The 20,456-nt window shown below is 51.3% G+C and overlaps 1 protein-coding gene across 1 annotated transcript; it reads right to left on the bottom strand.

The window, feature by feature from the left end:
- Positions 1-6,410: 6,410 nt before the first annotated feature.
- Positions 6,411-7,171, bottom strand: LOC119285542 (kiwellin-1-like). Its single transcript, XM_037564870.1, has one exon. It carries the CDS (start codon positions 7,149-7,151, stop codon positions 6,579-6,581), a length of 573 nt encoding a protein of 190 aa, XP_037420767.1. The 5' UTR covers positions 7,152-7,171; the 3' UTR covers positions 6,411-6,578.
- Positions 7,172-20,456: the final 13,285 nt, after the last annotated feature.

The following is a 20,456-nucleotide window of genomic DNA, read 5'->3' as shown; positions in this document are numbered from 1 at the left end:
GCGCTACAGCATCTGCTGGAGCTGTTCGGCGCCTCAAAAAAACAATTTTTTAGTGCGCAGAGCTCTTTTTGGGCGTCTGTTGGAGATGCTCTTAGCGAATGAGCTCCTCATTCAACACGCTCGCTATTCCCCTTATCCCCTCTCTTATCTCGTTCGCTCTCATCATCCATGTCCAGAGTGAGAGAGGGAGATGACGGGATGCTCGATGGTGATGGCCATGACGGCAAGGATGAGGTGGAGCCATAGCAGCAGGGAGAACTGGGGATGTGGGAGATTGTGGTGGCAGTGAACTGGTCGGCGACAACGTCCTTGTCTACCATTGTGAGCGTAGTGTCGCGCGGTGCGGCGTGGCGCAGCATGCAACAACGCGTCCATGGAGCTCGTGCCAGAGCCAACCTCCCGCTCCTCCCGGAGCTGCCTCATGTCGCTTGGATCCCCACCGATGCCCCGCCATCGCCTTCCGTCGGATGTTGCGTCGGTGAGCCCTACACCGCCTCCTCCTTCCCTCCTCTCCTCCCCCGCTCTCTCTCTCTCTCTCTCTCTCTCTCTCTCTCTCTCTCGCCCATCCCGTTGTCGTTGATGATGATGGATCTATGGTAAAAGTGATTCTAGGGTCGTCAAGTTGTGGAGCGATGACTATAAGGACAAGTTATTCTAGGGTCATCGAGTCGTTGACGATTATGAATCTAGGGTCATTGAGTCATCGTCGATAATGAATTTAGGGTAAAAGTGATTCTAAGATCAGCAAGTCATCGACTATTATGAATCTAGGGTAAACATGATTCTAAGATCATCAAGTCGTCAACAACGACGAATCTAGGGTCAAATTGATTCTAGGATCATCTAGTCGTCGATGATGACAGATCTAATGTCAAAGTGATTCTATGGTCATCGACTCGTTGACGATGATGAACTTAGGGTAAAATCTAGGGTCATTGAGTCGTCAACAACGATGAATCTAGGGTAAAAGTGATTCTAGGGTCATCGAGTCATTGACAATGATGAATCTAGGGTAAACGTTCTAGGTTCACTGAGTTTCGACGGCGATGAATCTAGGCTATAAGCGATTGTAGGGTCATCAAGTCATCAACGATGATGAATCTAGATTAAAAGTGATTGTAGGGTCATCAAGTCATCAATGATGATGAATCTAGGGTAAACAAGATTCTAGGGTCATCGAGTCGTCGATGACGATGAATCTAGGGTAAAAGTGGTTGTAGGGTCATCGAGTCATCAACGACGAGGAATATGAATCCAGGGTCATCACATCATATAACATCACTTTCGTGCTCTAATATATAATAGAAACTAGCACCACAGTTTCATCAAAGTGTAAACAAATACCTCAAAAATATATAACACAAACTTTCAAACTCTCTTGTATCACAGTTTCATGAGAGCATAGCACAAATATATGTAGATAGCATAGTGTGATTACATCATAGGTAACATATTACATAACATCAGTCCACAATCATATAGTTCAGGATAGGATCAGTCTCAGCAACATAGTAGATAGCATAATCTCATAAACATAGTCTTAAGGTAGATATCAACATGGATATAGATAGGGTAAAATGTCACGATCCAACTAACTCTCAGCCACTCAGCTGAATGACATCAGCCTTAGCACAAACCCTAGATTTTCTTCAGCTTGCCCCTATGAAGTCTGCCCGATGTTAGTAGGTCAACAATTGCATACTCCAACTTCTTCATATCCTTTTTTAGCTCATCCCTCCCCTGATTCCGCTCATAATTATTAATGGCTCTATTTTACACCTATTTTAAAGCTCATTTGTTGCTTAATAAGTCCATATATCATGTCCCATTGAGCCAATTGCATGCCAATTACGCATGATTTCCAGCTTGCACTCTTTTCACTGTGAGCATTGCATAGTTTTATTTTTTATTAGTTTTCTTTGTTTTGGTACGTCTATAGGTGTTTATGACCATCCATGGACCTAGCAAGATGAAAGGTAAAATGTTGGGATCAAATACAACGAATATACCAGCACCAGATAAAGGTTGTTTATGGGTTTTGCAAAAAAAAGATTTCCCAACAAGCCCAAATTGAAGATCCAATACCAAAGGTGTATCAGAGTCATTCATCATAATCAAACAAGCCAGGGAACGTAAAAATCAGAGTTCTTATGAGAAAATGGCGATCAAAATACAAAACTCCATGTGCGCGGTTCAGAGAAGAAGGTGGTGTGTAGTACGACCTTGCATGGTCGTACCGCCGCTTGTACCAGGTGTCAGGAGCTGCGGAAACAACTCCAATCCTCATGATTCTTTGTGGATTCCATCCCCTTTTGTTCTCAAGACTTCCTTGGAAAACAAGTGAGGTATTGGGAGAGGATTAGACTCATCTAGAGCCCTTGGAATAAAGGAGAGAAGCTACATCCATGGAGGAGGCACAAGGAGGTCTCATGTATATACACCTCCAACCCAAGCCATCGGCTATGAGCGAACGCCATCTCCATCATCTCCTGTGCTGCTCCAAGATCAACTCCACCATAGAAGAAGGGCCTATCAAGAAGAAGGAAGAATAGGCTTCGCCAATTCTACATCGGCCTTCGGGACAGTGGCATCTCCGCTGACGCCGCCATGTTCTTCTCCTTCCCCAACTTAGCGTTGACTTGTATAGTGTCTGTCCCTTTTATGTTTACCCCTTTCATGTTTGAGTAGTTGTACTAGTTTTATGTGATATGGATGAACCCTTGCATGATTAGAACTGGATTCCTATAAAAGATTTGATATTCTCTTTTGATGTGCCGAATTAATTATTCCTTTTGATGTTGTGTAAGACCGGTCACTCCGCATTTTCCCATTTGGAATTGAGAGATTTACTACCTTTTGTGATGGTGGGTTGAGGACGTATTTAGTGACAATACGTATCTCCCTGCTTCTCTAATGATGTCTTGCAAGTGCACATGATTTAGTTGTACCATTTTCGAAGTAAGAGTATCAATCCCATAGGGAGCACATAAATTAGGTGTTGCCTCCTGTAGTGAATTATGGATTTGTACCTACAAGTAATTGTAGACTCCGGACAAAGTGAGGCAGAGATAAATCGTTGTTTTGGTGCAGAGCAAAAAATAAAATAAAAGTAAATAACATAAAAGTAATAAGAAAACAACACCTTTAGTAACCAGTGGAATTGACAGAGGACTAAGGCATTCTCAGGGAGTCCAGATTCTCATTGGTATGTTTGTAATGCAACCTCTGCATTGGCATAGTATAGTATGGATACTTGAGCCGCTCTTGACGATTATGCTGGACGGAGCCGGGTATAGTACACGTTCTATTTTAGATAGACTTCGTTCCACGAATGCGAGCACCATATAGCCTCCCCTGCAGGTTATGATTATGATAATTAAGGGTTACCTCATTGATGCATCATCTCTAATGGTTCATACTTTTTAATAAATGTTCATTTTCTCAATAAATGTTCACGTTTTCAAAAAAAATTTAATTTTTGGAAAACATGCTTGTTTTTTAAATGAACATGTTTTTAAAATATGTTTCGAATTCAAAATGCGCATGTTTCCAAAAATTGTTCTCAAAATTTTAATGTGTTCCGGACAGTAATAGATTCTCATGCTCGCTTCGTTGGCGTCAAATAGGAGCTCTCTTTAGTGGGTGCTGAAATATCACTAATGTCTGTCGCTCTACAGTGAGACACACATAACCTAAGGATGTATACAATCAGAGACCTCAAAAATCCCTAAACATCCGGGCAGACAACCCGGTCACAAAATCGCCAACTAACTGGACCTTCCAAAGCTCAAAGCTACACCATCTGTGAGGCAGATTTGGGGTCGCCTGGACGCCGTCGGGAGCCTCTGGCACATCGGATCCGACAGGTCAGACCTACCACAATCTACTCCAAACTAACCATGTCCACCAAATCAATCGCCCTCCTCCAACATGCGTCCACCCTTTCACGTGTCTGAGCCATTGCCTTGCTCCACCCATGCTCCCCGTCTGCGCCATCGTCCTAGATGTCGACGCAGAGTATCCCATTTCCCACCACCACCATGGACAATGTCTCAGCGGAGGCCGTCGTGGGGTCCCGACCGTCGACTCTTGCAAGGCAGAGAACGTGGCCTGAAGTGATTAGTGTGCCCGGTAGCGCGTACGAGAAGCCGTGGAGAAGGCCAGTGACATGGACTAGGGCAAGTCCGATCTGGCGGTCGCCTCCACACCGTCTACCGTGACCGTGAGAAGGAACGAGTCGTCTTCCTAGCTCATAGGAGGATCTACAGGGTTGGACCGAGGGCAATTGGCCCGATAACCTTGGCCCAAGCCCTTGTACACACACACACACACACACACACACACACACACACACACACACACACACATATATATATAGGCCAAGAAGGAAGAAGGACCCCAGCCAAAAAAAATGCCCTGAGTCCACAGCCCCATGTTCAGTGTAAACCCTTCCCACTACTTTGTGCAAGCCCAAAAAGTAGTAGCAGAATTCCATGGGCATCCATCGTCAAAATCTGCTCGGTTCCCTCGCCTCCAGCCACCACTTGGCAATGTGAGGTATGAAGGGCACCTCAGATACCCGTACATCTTTCAACATAAGTACATTTATCCTCAACAACAACAACCTTTTGGCGATGGGCGCCATGTCATTGAAACTAAAACTCATCTGGTTCTTCCCCTATTGTGATGATGCTTTACTGAGCACGCCACAGACCCAGAGTTATGTTTCCTTGCAAAACTGATTTTGTTGAGTAAGATTTGTGTCCTTGCAGACCCGATTCTTGGATCTGTCAAGCTTTTGTCAATGTGTGCCTTGGTGCTTTTTTTTATTCGGTTTTGTTTGAAACTAGAGTATTTCCTTTTACCACGACTTCGGTATTTTACTCCATAAATAAATAAATAATCTATCTCCGAGACCGATGAAAAGGGACACTTGAACAAAAAGAAATTCTCCATACATAGTAAAACTACCATATGCCTTGGAAGTGGTATGAGGTGCTTGGAAAATGGTTGAAGTAATTGAATAGGAGGATCACTATGACTATAGCCCTTGGGGCTTAGGGTTTGGCATTATGGTAAAAATCTTGTGTTATGGTAAAGATCTTGTTGGTCAAAAACCTACACTTCTAGAGGATCATCTTAAGTCTGTTCATCGCTCATGGTTTCCTATCTTTTGGATGGACGAATCAATGGTCTATTTTAAAACTTTATTGGTAATCAAGCTCGTGTATTTGTACGAGTGGCTGTGTACTGTTGTTCCGGTCTAATTGCAGTGTCTTTGTTGAAGCCTTGGGAGAATTTTGTTTTCCAAAAAATATTAGCACGTAGAAGGTATATTTGTTGTAACTCTTAGTTTAGAACTTGCTTTGTAATTAAGTCTTTGATCCAAAGCAATGTACATGTATTGGTTATTGTGCTTGAATAAGGTTGCAAGTATTTGTAAAAAAATGGATGTTGAAATATTTATGATGTAGCCACGTTGCGGTGCCATTTTATATTATTTTTATGCACTAACTATTTACTTAGCCACCAGGGCAGGCCTAGGCAAGCCATAGGTCACATACTTGCTACAATACTCAACAATACTTACTCCGTCCGATAATGTAGTACATATAGATTTTTGGAAAAGTCAAGCCTCATAAATTTTGACCAAGTTTGCGGAGAAAAATATTTACATTTAAAATGCCAAACATAAACCCTTAAATTAATCATAAGATGTAGTTTCTTATTTTATATTTTTTGTATTGTAGATATAAATAATTTTCCATATAAACTTGATGAAAATTTCTAAAGTTTGACTTTTAAAAAATTCTATACGGACTACATTATGAAACGAAGAGAGTATAAATTTTGCTACAGTACATGAAAGAACTCACACTATTTGGGGCAGCCACGGATGGAGTTAGGAATTTAGCGAGCAAATTCATTAAATCCACACCGAGTAGTCCTTTGTAAGTTTGGGGGTGGTCTCGGGCGAAGTCCGAATGTAAATAATCATGTAACTGTGGACTTGTGGATTCGGGGCTCTTTCCCCTCTCTTCTTTAATGAATGATATGCACACTCGTGCATATTCAAGAAAAAAATTCATTAAATCCACATACTATTTGGGGCTAGTTTGAGACCTTTTTACAGCATGGAGGGAGCCATGCCCCATCCCGGCCCCTGCTGGCTCCGTCTCTGGATGTAGCTAGGCATAAAAGTGGCTCCTAGATTTGGGCGAGACTCAGCCACGAACAGAATCAGTATTATGTTCGCGAAATTTGTGAAATCTTGGTTGGATTTGAGTGATTTTTAATTTAATTTGGTTCCTTGGGCTGAAATGAAGACGATAAGCGAAACTATCGAATTACAGTATTGGTGGCCGAAAACTGAATGAACTGACGTTTGTAATAACCGTGAACAGCGAGAACATTACATATATTGATCGGCAAGGATTTACACAGTTGCATGCATGCATGGGCATGCTTAGTTATTCTTCTGACATACTAATACGTGATGAAATGCACGGACGACAGTGATATAGCACGGATGACGGATCCGAGTGCGTGTGTCGCGTTTGGCAGCTCGTGTACCTAGGTCACGTGTCTGACCACGTGACCGGCACCACCCCGTCGTCCGTGTCGAGCCCGAGCGCCTTCCACACGGCCGGCGACCCGTCGACGATGTTGTTCGCGCACGGGGGCTCGAAGTTGTGCTCCTCGTCGCAGCCATGCTTCGAGTCGCACTCGTCCACCACCGTGGCCGTGGCGGTCCTCCCGTTGGCGGCCCGGATCACGATACGCTTCCCGCACCGCCCCCCGCCGGAGAACCACCCGGTCGACAGCGCCACGACCATCTGGGAGTCTGGGTGGAACTTCTCGTCGCACTCGGACCTCCCTCCGCCGTCCCCGCCGTCGGCGAAGCTGTTGAGCGTGAGCGAGGCGCGGGTCCTTCCCGTGACGCGTGGGGAGCACGCGAACGTTCTGTAGCGCTGCCCGTCTTCGCAGCACTCGGAGTCGTTCTCCGTGCTACAGCTGCCGGACTCGCCGGCGATGGTGCCGCTCGGCTGGCATGTCTGGAGTAGAGCGCGGTGTGGGAAGCTGGTGGCGAGGGCTAGGGGAAGGGTCGTGAGCACGAGGAGGAGCGCGTAGGACGCGGGACGAGTAGCCATGCTTGGTTCACTTTGTCCTAGTGCTGTGCTGCTGTGCGGCTGTTCTGTGTGTGGGCGCAAACTTATATAGCCACGGGCTAGAGACGGCGGGGTAAGCAACTTGAGGGTTTTGAAGGGTAAGTTGACTGTTCAATCGTCTCCCTGCTAGCTGAACTTTCAGTCTGTCCATGTGCATGTACACATTTGCAGTCAGGAAGGAGCGCTACATTATCCATTTGTGTACTCAAATTCCGTTCTTTTTTTAAGAATTAAAAAGGATTGGTATGACATTTTTTAACACAGCACAGATGCGGATGCTCATACATACACAACAACGTATAGTCATATCTATGAACACACGCACGAATATCTTATCCCTATGAACTCTTTTGAAAGACGGTACATCATCTTAAGATTCACGAAGTCGCCACAGACGTCTTGATAATCGACGGGAACATCTTCTCCCACTGAGCGCACATCATCAAAAAGTCTAAAATAAATCCAGAAAAATCAGCAATCTCAAGTCTAAAAATTAAACTTTATTAGGCTGGAACCACTGTCCTCCTAACTATCCAATCACAGTGCCGCAAAATAAAAACTGTCCAATCACAAATTAATTAAATTTACATAATAGGTATGACTTGAAACTGCAGAGACAATACAATTTGTTTGAATAGATTTTATTTATTTATTTTGAAACAAAGAAGGTGGCTAACTGCCGACCTTATATTTCGAAATAGGCCAAGGCCTGATGAAAGTTACAAATACAAGCAAGGCTTGTCCAGTGCACTTGGGTGCAAAGGCACAGCAGTGTTTCACGCAATCTAGATAACATTACTCCTCGAAACTAATTATGACTAGAGAAAAATGATGGGATATCTATGCTTTACCAAAAAAAAATTCGCCCCGCTTTATATATAAAGTAAATATCATTAATAACCCGGTATAAACGCATGCCAACACAACACACACATCCAAGACAGGATACAAAGATGCTGAGCGCAGCAACATCACCCTTACTACTACAAGAGCAACTGGAGATCTCGGCCGTGAACACGCCACCGTCAAGAGGTGAAGCCGCATATGGCGAACTGTGTGCTCCAAGGCGGCGCCTTCAGGAAGGGAACGACACCGGAGCGCCGTCACCGCCCGACACGAGGGTCAGGGTTTTCCCTGAAGCAACACGACGGGCAATGAAGGCCGCGACGACGCCTTCAAGAAGGGAATGATTCGCCGCCGCCGATCCGTCGGAAGATAGAGCAGGTTTTCACCCAGGCCGACAATCACCACCACCGAACGCCACACCCCGGCAACCATGCCACCCACACGCCCATGGTTACCAGGCAGCACCAAGCCACGAGCTCTGCACATGAGCATCGCGCTCCCACCACCAGGGCCGCCGCCTTGGCATCCAAGACCTTGATACCACCTCACCCGAGACCAGCCGCTACTCCAACCAAAGAGACGAGTGGAAAGGCCCTGTCTTTCGCACCCCTGGGCGACCCCCAGCGCCGAGACCCAAGAGGCCGGCCGAGACTGGCCTCCATCGTCATGTCCTGCTGCACCGGGCGCGAGACGGGCTTAGTCCTGCTGCCGGGCGCGAGACAAGGTAGGTCCTGCTGCCGGGCGCGAGACGAGCTCGGTCCCGCTGCCGGGCGCGAGACGAGATCAGTCTCGCAGCACCGGGCGCGAGACAGGCGATGGATCGCAGCTGGGAGAGGGCCAGCCTTTTGACGAAGGTAGCGTCCGAACGCCGAGGAGAGGAATCAAAGGCCAAAATAGGCCGCTTCCCGACGGGCCGACGCCGGAGATGTTCGACCGCTGCCCTGAAACGACCCAAACCACCGCCATGAGGCACCAGCACGCCGTGGCAGCCCACATCCATGCTGGGACCCCGAGGGGCAGCTCTGAGCTGCCCTACAGCGGTTGTGGTGCGCCGCCGAGGTCGCAGCCCGCCCCCGCGCCACCCGTCTGCGCCAGATCCCAAACCGAGAGCCTCCGCCGCCACGAACACGCCAGCCACTGCGTAGCCTGCGCCCCAGCCCTGCCGCCACCTCCCGCACCGCGCCGGAGCAGACCGGAGTCAGGTCCGGCCGGACCTGACCAAGAACACCCCACCGCAACCAACGGAAGAAAGCCCACCTCCCGCGCCGCCTGGATCCCGCGAACACAGCACGCTCCACCGCCCCCGTGCACCCCTCCGCACCATCAGGAGACGCCCAGCACCGCTGCCAGTCGGCGCCACAGCGCCGCCGCGCCGTCCCACACCACGACGCGCCCCGGCCTGATTGGATCTGCCAGCGGCAACCCCACCACGCGAGGGGGAGAAATCGACCCGCCGCCGCCTAGTCCGGTCAGGCTTTGCCCGCCGGCGCGAGCAGGCGGTGACGAGGAGGGAGGATGAGAAGGAGGGCTGCTGGTAGGAGGCGGCTAGGGTTCCTTCCCTGCCGCCCGCGGGAGCGACAGAGGGAGGAGCGGGGAGGAGTTCACTTCACATCCTTAGAGCATCTCTAGTGGCTTGTGCAAATGATGGTCTATACCAAATTTAGACTACCACATGCCAAAAAATGTCTTCAGTGGTTTGTCTATTGCGTCGTCTAAAATTTAGACAATGTCCAAACTAGCTTCCCGTCGTCCACATTTGGACAACCAAGCCACAATGTCTAAACCAAAAATGTTGGCTCAGGAGCTCAGCCATTCACCAATTCGGAGCAATTGGAGGACGTCGGCAGGGAGGCGGCCGCGCCGGCGCTGGACACGGAGGTCGTTGCGCCTGGACCGCCGCCTCATCAGGGTTGAACCTGTTGCTATTGTTTATTTCTCGTAAATTATATAGGGTGCTGCTAGTGTTGAACCTAAAATAATTTCGCGGCTGGTTTATTTTCTCTTTTATATGTCTTGCGGATGAAAAAAATAAATGAGAACAACTCAGAAATGACCAACATAAGATTTTTAGAAAATATAGCTGCTATAAGATACTATTAAAATATATGAAAGAGAATATAGACATCATGTATATAGACAATCCGCTGGAAAACTTAGGTTGTTTAAAAGAAAATCTTTTTACACCATTGTGTATATGTAGATATAAACTATCAAATTTAGACAAGCCACTAGGGATGCTCTTACTATTTGTTTTGCATCATACCTGTGCTTTTGAGGGGAAATGATGGGATAAGTGAAAGGCTCTGTACTTTGAATATCTTCCGGACAAATGAAGGCCCAAAGGCCGGAGGTATGCCCTGATCACGTGATGAACACGACGAAATAGGCGGGGTCCGTAGCGGATTTTCATTTAGCAACATGTTATGTGTGGCCCGTGTATGAGACAAAAGCCGACCTGGCCTAAGTAGAAAACTGAATCGTAAAAAATGTCCATACATAGACATGCCTGTACGAACCGAAATATCTTATGTGAGGAAGCCGGCCGGCCAGTCCACATTAAGGCAGCGCTCTCTGTGATGTGACAACTAAAAGTTCTATATGCAGGATCTTGCCCTAGCACAGGATCTATATACAGACTATATTGTTGTTGCGTGCGACTGTAATACAGTTGTGGAGAAAATTAAGAAAGGGTCAGAAGGAAAATACAGCAATATTATCAAGGAGATTCAGGCCCAGGCGAGACTATTTGTTCAATGTGACTTCATCTTTGAAGGTCGACAAAGGAATGTTGATGCTCATAATTTAGTAAAATTTTGTACTTCTTTAGTTCAAAGGTGCCACGTGTGGCTGGGAGTACCCCATGATCCCTTCGTTATTCCTGTAAACCAAAACAATAATCAATAAAGTCGAGTTTACCACTAAAAAATCTAAAAGATGTAAACGTCTCAAAAAAGAAAGAAAGATGTAAACGTCTCAACAAAAAAACTATAAGATGTAAAGGGAAAATTGCGCGGTACCGGTATCCGCCAACTATACGCTCTAGCCAATCAGTTAGTGCCATGTAACATCGTATATTCTCTTCTCATGTTGTTTTTTCTTTCTATGTTTAAAGAATATTGGTATTTGAGAAGCTAGCCCCCACAACTGTATTCTACGTGCATGTATGATAGCAATGTGGCATAACACTCTCTCTCTTCTCTCACATAATAAATTCAACCGTTTCTTTCACTTTGTCTAATTTAAAACATTCATATAATTTAAACTATATATTAGTTTTTGAAACCTTTTTTATATTTAAACTCCTGCGTGAAAACCTTTAAAATGAGATCAATCTTGGATATTTTGTAATCATGTTTAAGTTCGAATGCATATTTCAAATATTGAAAATAATCAATTTCACAATGACACATACAATTTCACTTTCTGTAGTTACTATTTCACAATTCAGAACATATATTTCACTTTTCACCGGTTTGTTTCATAAAATTTAAATCTATTTCACTTGCACATTTTTCAAAAAGATATTTCACTCTTTTGAAATAAAGTGTTACACACTTCCAAATAATCAGTTTCACAATGATACATTTTCACTTTATAGAGTGACTCTTTTACAATTAAGAACCTACATTTCACTTTTCACTAGCTTGTTTTACAAAAATCACATCTATTTCAATTACACATTGCTGAAATAACATATTTCACTCTTTTGAAATAAATTGATACACATTTATAAAAAGTCAGTTTCATAAAAACCATATCTATTTCAATTGCACATTTTCAAAAATCTATTTCACATTTCAAATATAATCAGTTTCACAATGATACATTACATTTTCACTTTGTGTGGTTACTATTTAATACTTTCAAAACCTACATTGCAATTACATTTTGTATGATACATTTAAATGTCACATCTATTTCAATTGCACATTTTTAGTGTGTGTGAAACAAGTTTTTTTCACGTATCTGAGATATAATTGGGTTAAATAGATTTCTAATGAAATGGGGGTTGTTTCACATATTTCTAGTGAAAAAGGTTTGTTTCACAATTTTTCTAGTAAAATAGGTTTGTTCAACATATGAAATGTGAAACATTGAAAATTAAACATGCCGCAAATGTGTCCAATATTGGACTAGTTCTAAAGGTATTGGTGTGAGGAGTTCAAATATATAAATTATTTCAAAAACAAACTGTCGGATTTCGGGTTCCGGCAGACCCTTGAGGTTCGAACACTGGGGTGCGCGCGGAGATTTCGCCTCCTACCTTCCTGCACCCCTCCGCCACGCTAGGATCAAAGCTATGAAAAGAACAACACAAGGGACACAGGGTTTATACTGGTTCGGGCCACCGTTGTGGTGTAATACCCTACTCCAGTGTGTGGTGTGGTGGATTGCCTCTTGGGTTGATGATGGTGAAGAGTACAAGGAAGAACAGCCTCGCGAGGGTCTGTTCTTGGCTGGGGCGATGAACTGCTGGGAGGAGTTCAGCCACCTTTCTCTATCTCACTCCCTCTCTCTGCTTACCACCTCTCTACTTGTCGAGCCCTTGGAGGAGACTGAGCCGAACCTTAGAGGAGACTGAGCCCAACCCTTAGCTACGTGGGTGGCCGGTCCTATTTATAGTGGCCCTGGTCCTCTCCCCAAATATTGAGCGGGAAGGGAGCCAACAATGGCGGGCTAATTTGAAAGGGGACAGCAAGTATCAACTATCCTGACAAAAGTAGTCTTCGCCTGCGCAAAGCTCTGGTGATGACGTTGTCTTGGGCTCCATGGTGACCTCCGTCTCGTAGTCCTCCTGGTCTTGGTCTCGTTGCATCGAAATGGCAACCTTTGCCTGATGCCTCGGTACTCCGCGGCTGCGCTTGCCCCCTTTGCACCAAAGAGGAAAGGAGGACGCTGCGCGGGCTGGCACCCGCCTGGCACCCTGAGTCGTCATGGCTTGCGTCACGGGCACCTCGCGAGGTACCCCGCCTTGATCTCTCCGCCTCCTCGTGAGCCAGCCTGACGAGGCCGTGCCTGAGGAAGCTCCGTGTCGTCCGCCCCGCGAGGCTTGGCCCCTCGCGAGGGTCTTGAGTTTGTGTTGGTGAAGATGGGCCGTGCTGGCCCCCCCCCTTGAGCCACGCCGCAGGCCGCAGGAAGGCAAGTCTGGGGACCCCCGTTCCCAAAACGCCGATAGTAGCCCCCGGGCCCAAGGCGCGCCCGGACTTGGCCGTGCAGGGAGGCGGAAGGGCAAGAGCGAAGCGCCGTGTGCCCTAACAGCCTGCGGCCTTGGGCGCCGCGTGGCGGTTGACTGGACATGGGCGTCTCCACTTCCCCACGGCGCCTCGGCAACTGCACGGATTGGACAAGTCCCTGCATGCAAAGCGGGTCATAATTACCTGCGATCGTGGGGGCCGTTGGTTGGCCATCGCCAGCCATAAGTATGGACCGGCGCGCGCCCTTCCAGTTCATCCCTCCTTGCTTCTCCTTCTTCCCGATCCTTGCCCCGTCTTGCTGCGATGGCTCCGATCCGCCGGTTCTCGTTGGCAGAGAAGGGAAAGGCTCCCCGAGAGGGACCAGACCCACTTCTGCCGAAGAAACGACATGTCCACCATGGCTCGGACGAGGGGGCCCTTCAGGTGGTGTCGAGGCCTTGGGGCGAGCGGGCGCCGCCGGGGTTCCCGCTTCCATTGTACGCCCACGTCGAGGGCCCCGAAGGAGCTGATGCTGACCGCCACGGGCGGCGCCGCCGCCGGCGCCGACGGGTCACGAAGGTGTGGGTCTTACCCCCTGGGGTCCACACCGAGGGCTCCTCCCAAGAGTTCGTGCTCCACGTCGCCATTCCTCTTTAGTCTTGGATCTGTCTTTCTCCCTTCTTCGCCTCCGTCATCCCGCAGGGGGAGCCCCTGGAGCTCTGGCTGCAGCACGCCGGCTGCAGCACCCTCGCGACCGAGGGAGAGGTCGCGGTCGTCGCCCCGGGCGAGGTCTACATGACTCGGGGCTAGAGAGAGATTGCCCGGGTTTGCAGGACAAGGGGCATCTTCGCGATCCACTTGGACTACAACGGGGCTTCGGTGATGCTCCTCAAGGTCTTCGACGCGGACGGGCGCCGGGTGAAGTGCTGCCCCGGTGAAGACGGCCAGGGCCCTGCTGTGACAAGGACAAGGCTCGCCAATCGCTCCCTTGGCGGATCCTCAGGTGGTGGAGACGTCGGAGGCTCCAACGACTCCGGCGAGCCCTTCGCGACTCCGGAGACGAGCGACGACAGCTACGAGCCCCCGAGCCGGCGCCGCTCCCGGAGCAGGGCAGGCTCGTCAGGCCGCCGCCGATTCTGATCTGGATGGGGTTGGTGTCGGTACTTGGCGGCCCACTGTTGATGATGGCGTCTTTTGTAGCGATGCACGTAGTTTGCGTCTTTTTAGGATCTGTTTCCTGCGAGGAACCAAAGGCGCGCCCCATGGGGGCTTGTAAGGTGCCTGTGATCCTGTTTGTTAATATAACCCTTGCCGTAGAGTTACGCGAGTTGCTCATCCCGTCTTAGCTCGGTCCTCCCTTTCGAACCTCATGAGGGCTTGGTGTCTGCGCCGACAGGTCCCAGTCCCAAGGCGGCTTCAGCCGTCGCTGGTATGCCAGGTCGCGATGCCGTGGTCAAGGCCAGGAGGTGAGCGACCCGGAGTCCGGTAAGAGCCCCTGAGTCGCGATGCTCAGGAGGTCCCCTTTGGCGCCCAAGCAGCCGTCGTTCGCTGAGAAAGGGGAGCGACGTCGCTAACATGGGATAGCATTAGGTGCAGGGATGGTGCCACGATAGCTGGCGCTTCCGGGCGATAACTTATCTCGAGGATCAGGGGCCGCTCTCTGGTGTGTGGCCGGGTCCATGCATCGGTAGGCGCGAGGTTGCTCGGCGAAGTCCTCGCGTGTCTCTCCCCTCTTGCCTTTGCTCCCCTTTCTGCTCTACGTCCTCGGGTCATGGCCCTCGAGCGAGTCTCAGCCGTCGCTGGTATGCCAGGTCGCGATGCCATGGTCAAGGACAGAGGGTGAGGGCTGGAGAGCCAGTAAGAGCCCTGAGTCGCGATGCTCAGGTACCCCCCTTTAACGTGCAAGCGGTTCGCCCGGACGAGAGCGAAGGAGACACAACAAGGGCCTCGCCTGACGCGGCTCCTTCAGGAGGTCCTGCAGGTCCATCATGGAAAAAGCAAGGGGTTGCCATAACAATTGACGGTCAGCCGTTGGTTGCTTCCGAAGGGTAGTGAGGCACTGAAGGCTTGACGAGGTGACGCTATGCGGGGCTGCCGCGGCTAGAGCTCAGCCATCCAGGTTCGTCGGTGTTGCAGGGACGGACCCATGCGCAAGCGTCGTGCCGTTTGGGAGCAGCTTCGTTAGTTGGCGTCAGCTGAGCATGCAACTAGGTAAAGCACATTAGCCACGAAGGAGTGGATTCGTTCAAGTAGATGCGGAGATCACTGGGTCATGCCCGAGCGACTTGGGGATCATGCAGCCCGAGGGGCACCCCCAACAAGGTAAGCTAACGACACAGAATAAAAGGCATACACGCCGCAGGGACGGACCCACGCGGCCTGGGAATAATGCAGCCCTGGGGGCGCTCCCAGCTGGAAGTGAAACTTGAAAGATGTCACCTGATGATGCTGAAGACGAAAGGGTGTTGGTGTAGCCGGCTCGGTGGGCTGCGGGAGCCGATCCTCATGAGCCCCCAGGCCCAGGGGCCTCGGGAGGCTCCGGAGGCGCTGGCGGTTCCTCGCGGGCCATCTTCGTCTCCGCCAGGGCTGCGGAGCACCTGGCCTCTTGCGCCTCCGTGATGCCCCTCATGAGGCGCTGGTACGCGTCAGCCGCGCTCGGCAAGCCGTAAGGCATGCGAACGTAGCTGTGGGGTGGAGCTCCGCAGCGCCCCACTCGCGAGGGCCAGAGGCGCCCCAGGGAGGCAACTTGGTTGAGCCCTGGTACGTCGACGCAGACGCGGAGCCCACCATCCTCGCCTGGATGGGGAGCCACTGCTAGTAGGCGTCGTGCGCCTCTCATGACTCTGGACTCCTGTAGCTCCTGAATGTCCTTGCTGACGAACTCCTGTGGGTCTGGATCTCCTTGCCTTGCTCCTTCTTGACGGAAACGTGCTTCAAAACACGCCTCCATGTGGTGCCCCAGTGCCTCCCTCGCGACCCTTGCTAGGTCGGTGGCCCTCCAGGGGAGATCCCCCGAGCCCTGCCTGGGGAGGGCGCCGAGCGCGCTTTCCTATGCGATGGAAGGAGGTTCCCCCTGGGCAGGCACGGGCCCAGAGGGGCCTACCTCCTGAGGGGCCAGGCCGGACGATGTCTTCTTCTTCTTGGGGGCGGCCTCGGGAAGCCTCCTGCTTCCGCGATCCGGGTCCTCCAGTGATGCGGCCTGAAAGGCTCGTTCCAGGGAACACACTGCGTCCTTCTCTTCACACGGCACCGTGATGATTCCGCCACTTTCTGGCATCTTGAGGACGTTGTAGCCGTGATGAGTCACGACCATGAACTTGGCCAGCGTCGGGTACCCGAGGATGGCGTTGTACGGCAGGCGGATGTGAGCGACGTCGAAGTCGATGAGCTCGGTGCGGTAGTTGTCGCGTGCCCCGAAGGTGACGGGGAGGCGGACCTGCCCGATCGGGACCGTGGAGCCGTCGGTGATACCGGAGAAGGGCTTGGTTGGCTGAAGCTGGCTGTAGGGCACTTGGAGGTTGTTGAACGTCTCAACGGACAGGACGTTGAGCCCTGCCCCGCCATCGTTGAGGGTCTTGGTGACCACCACGTTGCTGATGATTGGGGAACAAAGCATCGGGAGGACTCCGGCTGTAGCCGCACACTTGAGTTGATCTGCTGAGCTGAAGGTGATGGCACACGCCGACCACCTGAGAGGGCGCGTGGCTTCGAGCCTAGGGAGGGCTGCATTCACTTCGCGGGCGAACTGCTTGAAGATGCGCTGAGAGGCTGGGGCCTGAGCTCCGCCCAGGATGCAGGCGATCGCGCGAGGCTCCTGGAAGCCCCCAGCCTCCCCGTCCTGATGGCGGTCCTCGTTCCTCCTCGGCTGCGGCGGCAGCGGTGGGAGGCCTGCGTTGCCTTGCGGGTGATCCTTGCGTGGCTGATCCCTCCAGCCTCCCTCGCGAGATGGGTCTTGCCAGCGATCCTCACGAGGTTGGTTGCGCCACCCCTGGCTTGGGCCACAGTCTTCCCAGCGCCCTGCGTTCCTTCCTCCTCCTCGGCCGTATCCCCGGTCAACACGGTCAGGGCGACGGCTGATCCTTCCTTCACGCACGGCTCGGAGTTCTTGGCATTCGCTGGTGTTGTGGGTGTGGAGGTCGTGGTACACGCAGTACCGGCTGCCCTTGGGAGGTTCGGGTTGTTCTCTGCCCGGCTTGGTGTTTGGTTCTGCCGCGAGCACGGCAGCCCCCTTGCGCTTCACTTCCTTGGCCTTGAGCTTCTTCTCTTCTGGGTCTGTGGTAGGCAGCTCAAGGAGGGAGAGACGCCCTTCCTCAGCCCTGGCGCACTTGTTCGCCAAGTTGAACAGCTCCAAAGAAGTGCACAGGTCTTCATGCATCGCCAGCTCCTCCTTCATCTTGATGTCGCGCACGCCGTCGGAGAAGGCTGAGATGATGGCCTCTTCAGTCACCTTGGGAATCTTGAGGCGTGTGTTGTTGAAGCGCTGGATGTACTTCTGCAGGGTCTCCCCGGGTTGTTGCTTGATGCGGCGCATGTCGCTCACGGCGGGTGGCCGGTCGCGAGTGCCTTGGAAGTTGGCGATGAAGCGGGTGCGCATCTCTTCCCAGGAGGAGATTGTGCCTGGAGCCAGGTTCAGGAGCCAGGTGCGGGCCCCGTCCTTGAGCGCCATGGGAAACCAGTTCGCCATGACCTTCTCGTCTCCGTTGGCAGTTTCGATGCCCAGCTCGTAGAGCTGGAGGAACTCCACAGGGTCGGCTGTGCCGTCGTAGCGAGGAGGCAGGTCCGGCTTGAACTTGCCCGGCCACGCGACGCTTCGCAATTCGGTGCTGTAGGCGCGGTAGCCTGCTGTGGCCACAAGAGGCCTTGGGTGATGGAGAGCCTGGTCCTGCATGTCCCCACGCGCCGGAGCAGGAGGATGGTCGCGACGTGCCGGAGCAGGGAGTGCCCGGGCAGCTTCTGGCGGGCGAGGGACTTCTTGGCAGCTCTGCTCTTGCCGCGCTGGCACCTGACGGAGCGGGTTCCGCCCAGGGGCCACGCGTCTTGGAGCCATGGCGTCTTCTTGAGGGGGAGGCGGCCGGGGCACTGCCGGAGCCTCGTCGCCCGCGCGGGGCGGGGTGCGGTGCAGCAAAGCGGACGGCGCGGAGGAGCCCCCTGTGGCGCGGATGAGCTCGGCGACGCGGTCGAGCCATTCTTCATAGACGTTGTCGACGGGACGGTAGCGCAGGAGCTCGTTTGCCGCGATGAGTGCAGCTCGAGCCTCCATGGGCGTGCGTAGCGCGTGGGACGAAGATCTAGCCGGGGCAAGTGAGGGAGTCGCGGTGCGGCCTTCTTGGCGCACGGATGAATGCTGAGATGATGCTTGCTGCTCGTCCCCCGCCGGGCCGATGGCGGCGTTGACGGCGGGTGACGGGGAACAGCGAGGATGCCCGCCGACAGGGGCTGTCTAGGCGATGCGGGAAGCGAGGGCGGCCCGACGCTCTGCGCGGGCCCGACGTGCGTCAGACATGAGTGTGATGGTCGGAGGAGAGCGGAGCGGCGGAAGACGAATTCCGGCGGACCCCTACCTGGTGCGCCAAATGTCGGATTTTGGGTTCCGGCATACCCTTGAGGTTCGAACACTGGGGTGCGCGTGGAGATTTCGCCTCCTACCTTCGTGCACCCTTCTGCCACACTAGGATCAAAGCTATGAAAAGAACAACACAAGGGACACAGGGTTTATACTGGTTCGGGCCACCGTTGTGGTGTAATACCCTACTCCAGTGTGTGGTGTGGTGGATTGCCTCTTGGGCTGATGATGGTGAAGAGTACAAGGAAGAACAACCTTGCGAGGGTCTGTTCTTGGCTGGGGCGATGAACTGCTGGGAGGAGTTCAGCCACCTTTCTCTATCTCACTCCCTCTCTCTGCTTACCACCTCTCTACTTGTCAAGCCCTTGGAGGAGACTGAGCCGAACCTTAGAGGAGACTGAGCCCAACCCTTAGCTACGTGGGTCGCGGTCCTATTTATAGTGGCCCTGGTCCTCTCCTCAAATATTAAGCGGGAAGGGAGCCAACAATGGCGGGCTAATTTGAAAGGGGATAACAAGTATCAACTATCCTGACAAAAGTAGTCTTCGCCTGCGCAAAGCTCTGGTGATGACGCCGTCTTGGGCTCCATGGTGACCTTCATCTTGTAGTCCTCCTGGTCTTGGTCTCGTTGCACCGAAATGGCAACCTTTACCTGATGCCTCGGTACTCCGCGGCTACGCTTGCCCCCTTTGCACCAAAGAGGAAAGGAGGACGCTGCGCGGGCTGGCACCCGCCTGGCACCCTGAGTCGTCATGGCTTGCGTCACGGGCACCTCGCGAGGTACCCCGCCTTGATCTCTCTGCCTCCTCGTGAGCCAGCCTGACGAGGCCGTGCCCGAGGAAGCTCCGTGTCGTCCGCCCCGCGAGGCTTGGCCCCTCGCGAGGGTCTTGAGTTTGTGTTGGTGAAGATGGGCCGTGCTGCCCCCCCCCTTGAGCCACGCCGCAGGCCGCAGGCAGGCAAGTCTGGGACCCCCGTTCCCAGAACGCCGACACAAACTTATATTTCAAATGACATTAACGATTTAATTTAGTCAAGATGTAATAAAATGATGGATTTACACTACTGCAGGATGCTGCTAACGCGACACTACGATTAGAGACCCTTCAAAAAAACTGTGTGTGACGCAATAATCGCAAACGATGGTGTAAAAAACCGTCAAAAATGTGCAAAACGTTTACGATTGAGGATGCATCAAACACGATTCAGATTTTAGTTGCGTGTGCGATGCATGGCATACATTTCAGTTCAATTAACTGTTTGCGATTAGGAGGAACAAAAGAAACGGGCAGCCAGATAAAGATGTGTGTGATATACAGCATACAGTTCACTCGGACAAACTGTTTGTGATTAGGCACAAATCATGTGCTGTGAATTTTCCCTCGACTTAAAGGGGAAGACCATAACTCTCACTTTGCATCGGGTGTTCTATCTAAAATGTTTGCGATCAAGAGCTGCAAAAATCCTGCTCGGCACATTTTCTCTTGGCTTCCTGGGGAAGCTGTCGGCTTGCATACGGGTGTTCTAACTAAAACGTTTGTGATCAAGAGCTGCACAAATCCTGCTAGGCACATTTTCCCTTGGCTTCCTGGGGAAGTTGTTGGTTTTGCATACGGATGTTCTAACTAAAACGTTTGCGATGAGTGTTTTATATTTAAAAACAATATTAAACTGCGGTTTGGGCGTCATTAATGGAGAAGATGCGCG

This window comes from Triticum dicoccoides, chromosome 1A (genome assembly GCF_002162155.2).
Source record: "Triticum dicoccoides isolate Atlit2015 ecotype Zavitan chromosome 1A, WEW_v2.0, whole genome shotgun sequence".
Taxonomy (NCBI): Eukaryota; Viridiplantae; Streptophyta; class Magnoliopsida; order Poales; family Poaceae; genus Triticum; species Triticum dicoccoides.
The sequence above is the reverse complement of the archived record's forward strand: the minus strand, read 5'-3'. Positions and strand labels throughout refer to the sequence as shown.

Bases quoted from the DNA above. Each gene is read 5' to 3' on its own strand.
- LOC119285542 (XM_037564870.1), bottom strand. From the start codon at position 7,151: ATGGCTACTCGTCCCGCGTCCTACGCGCTCCTCCTCGTGCTCACGACC.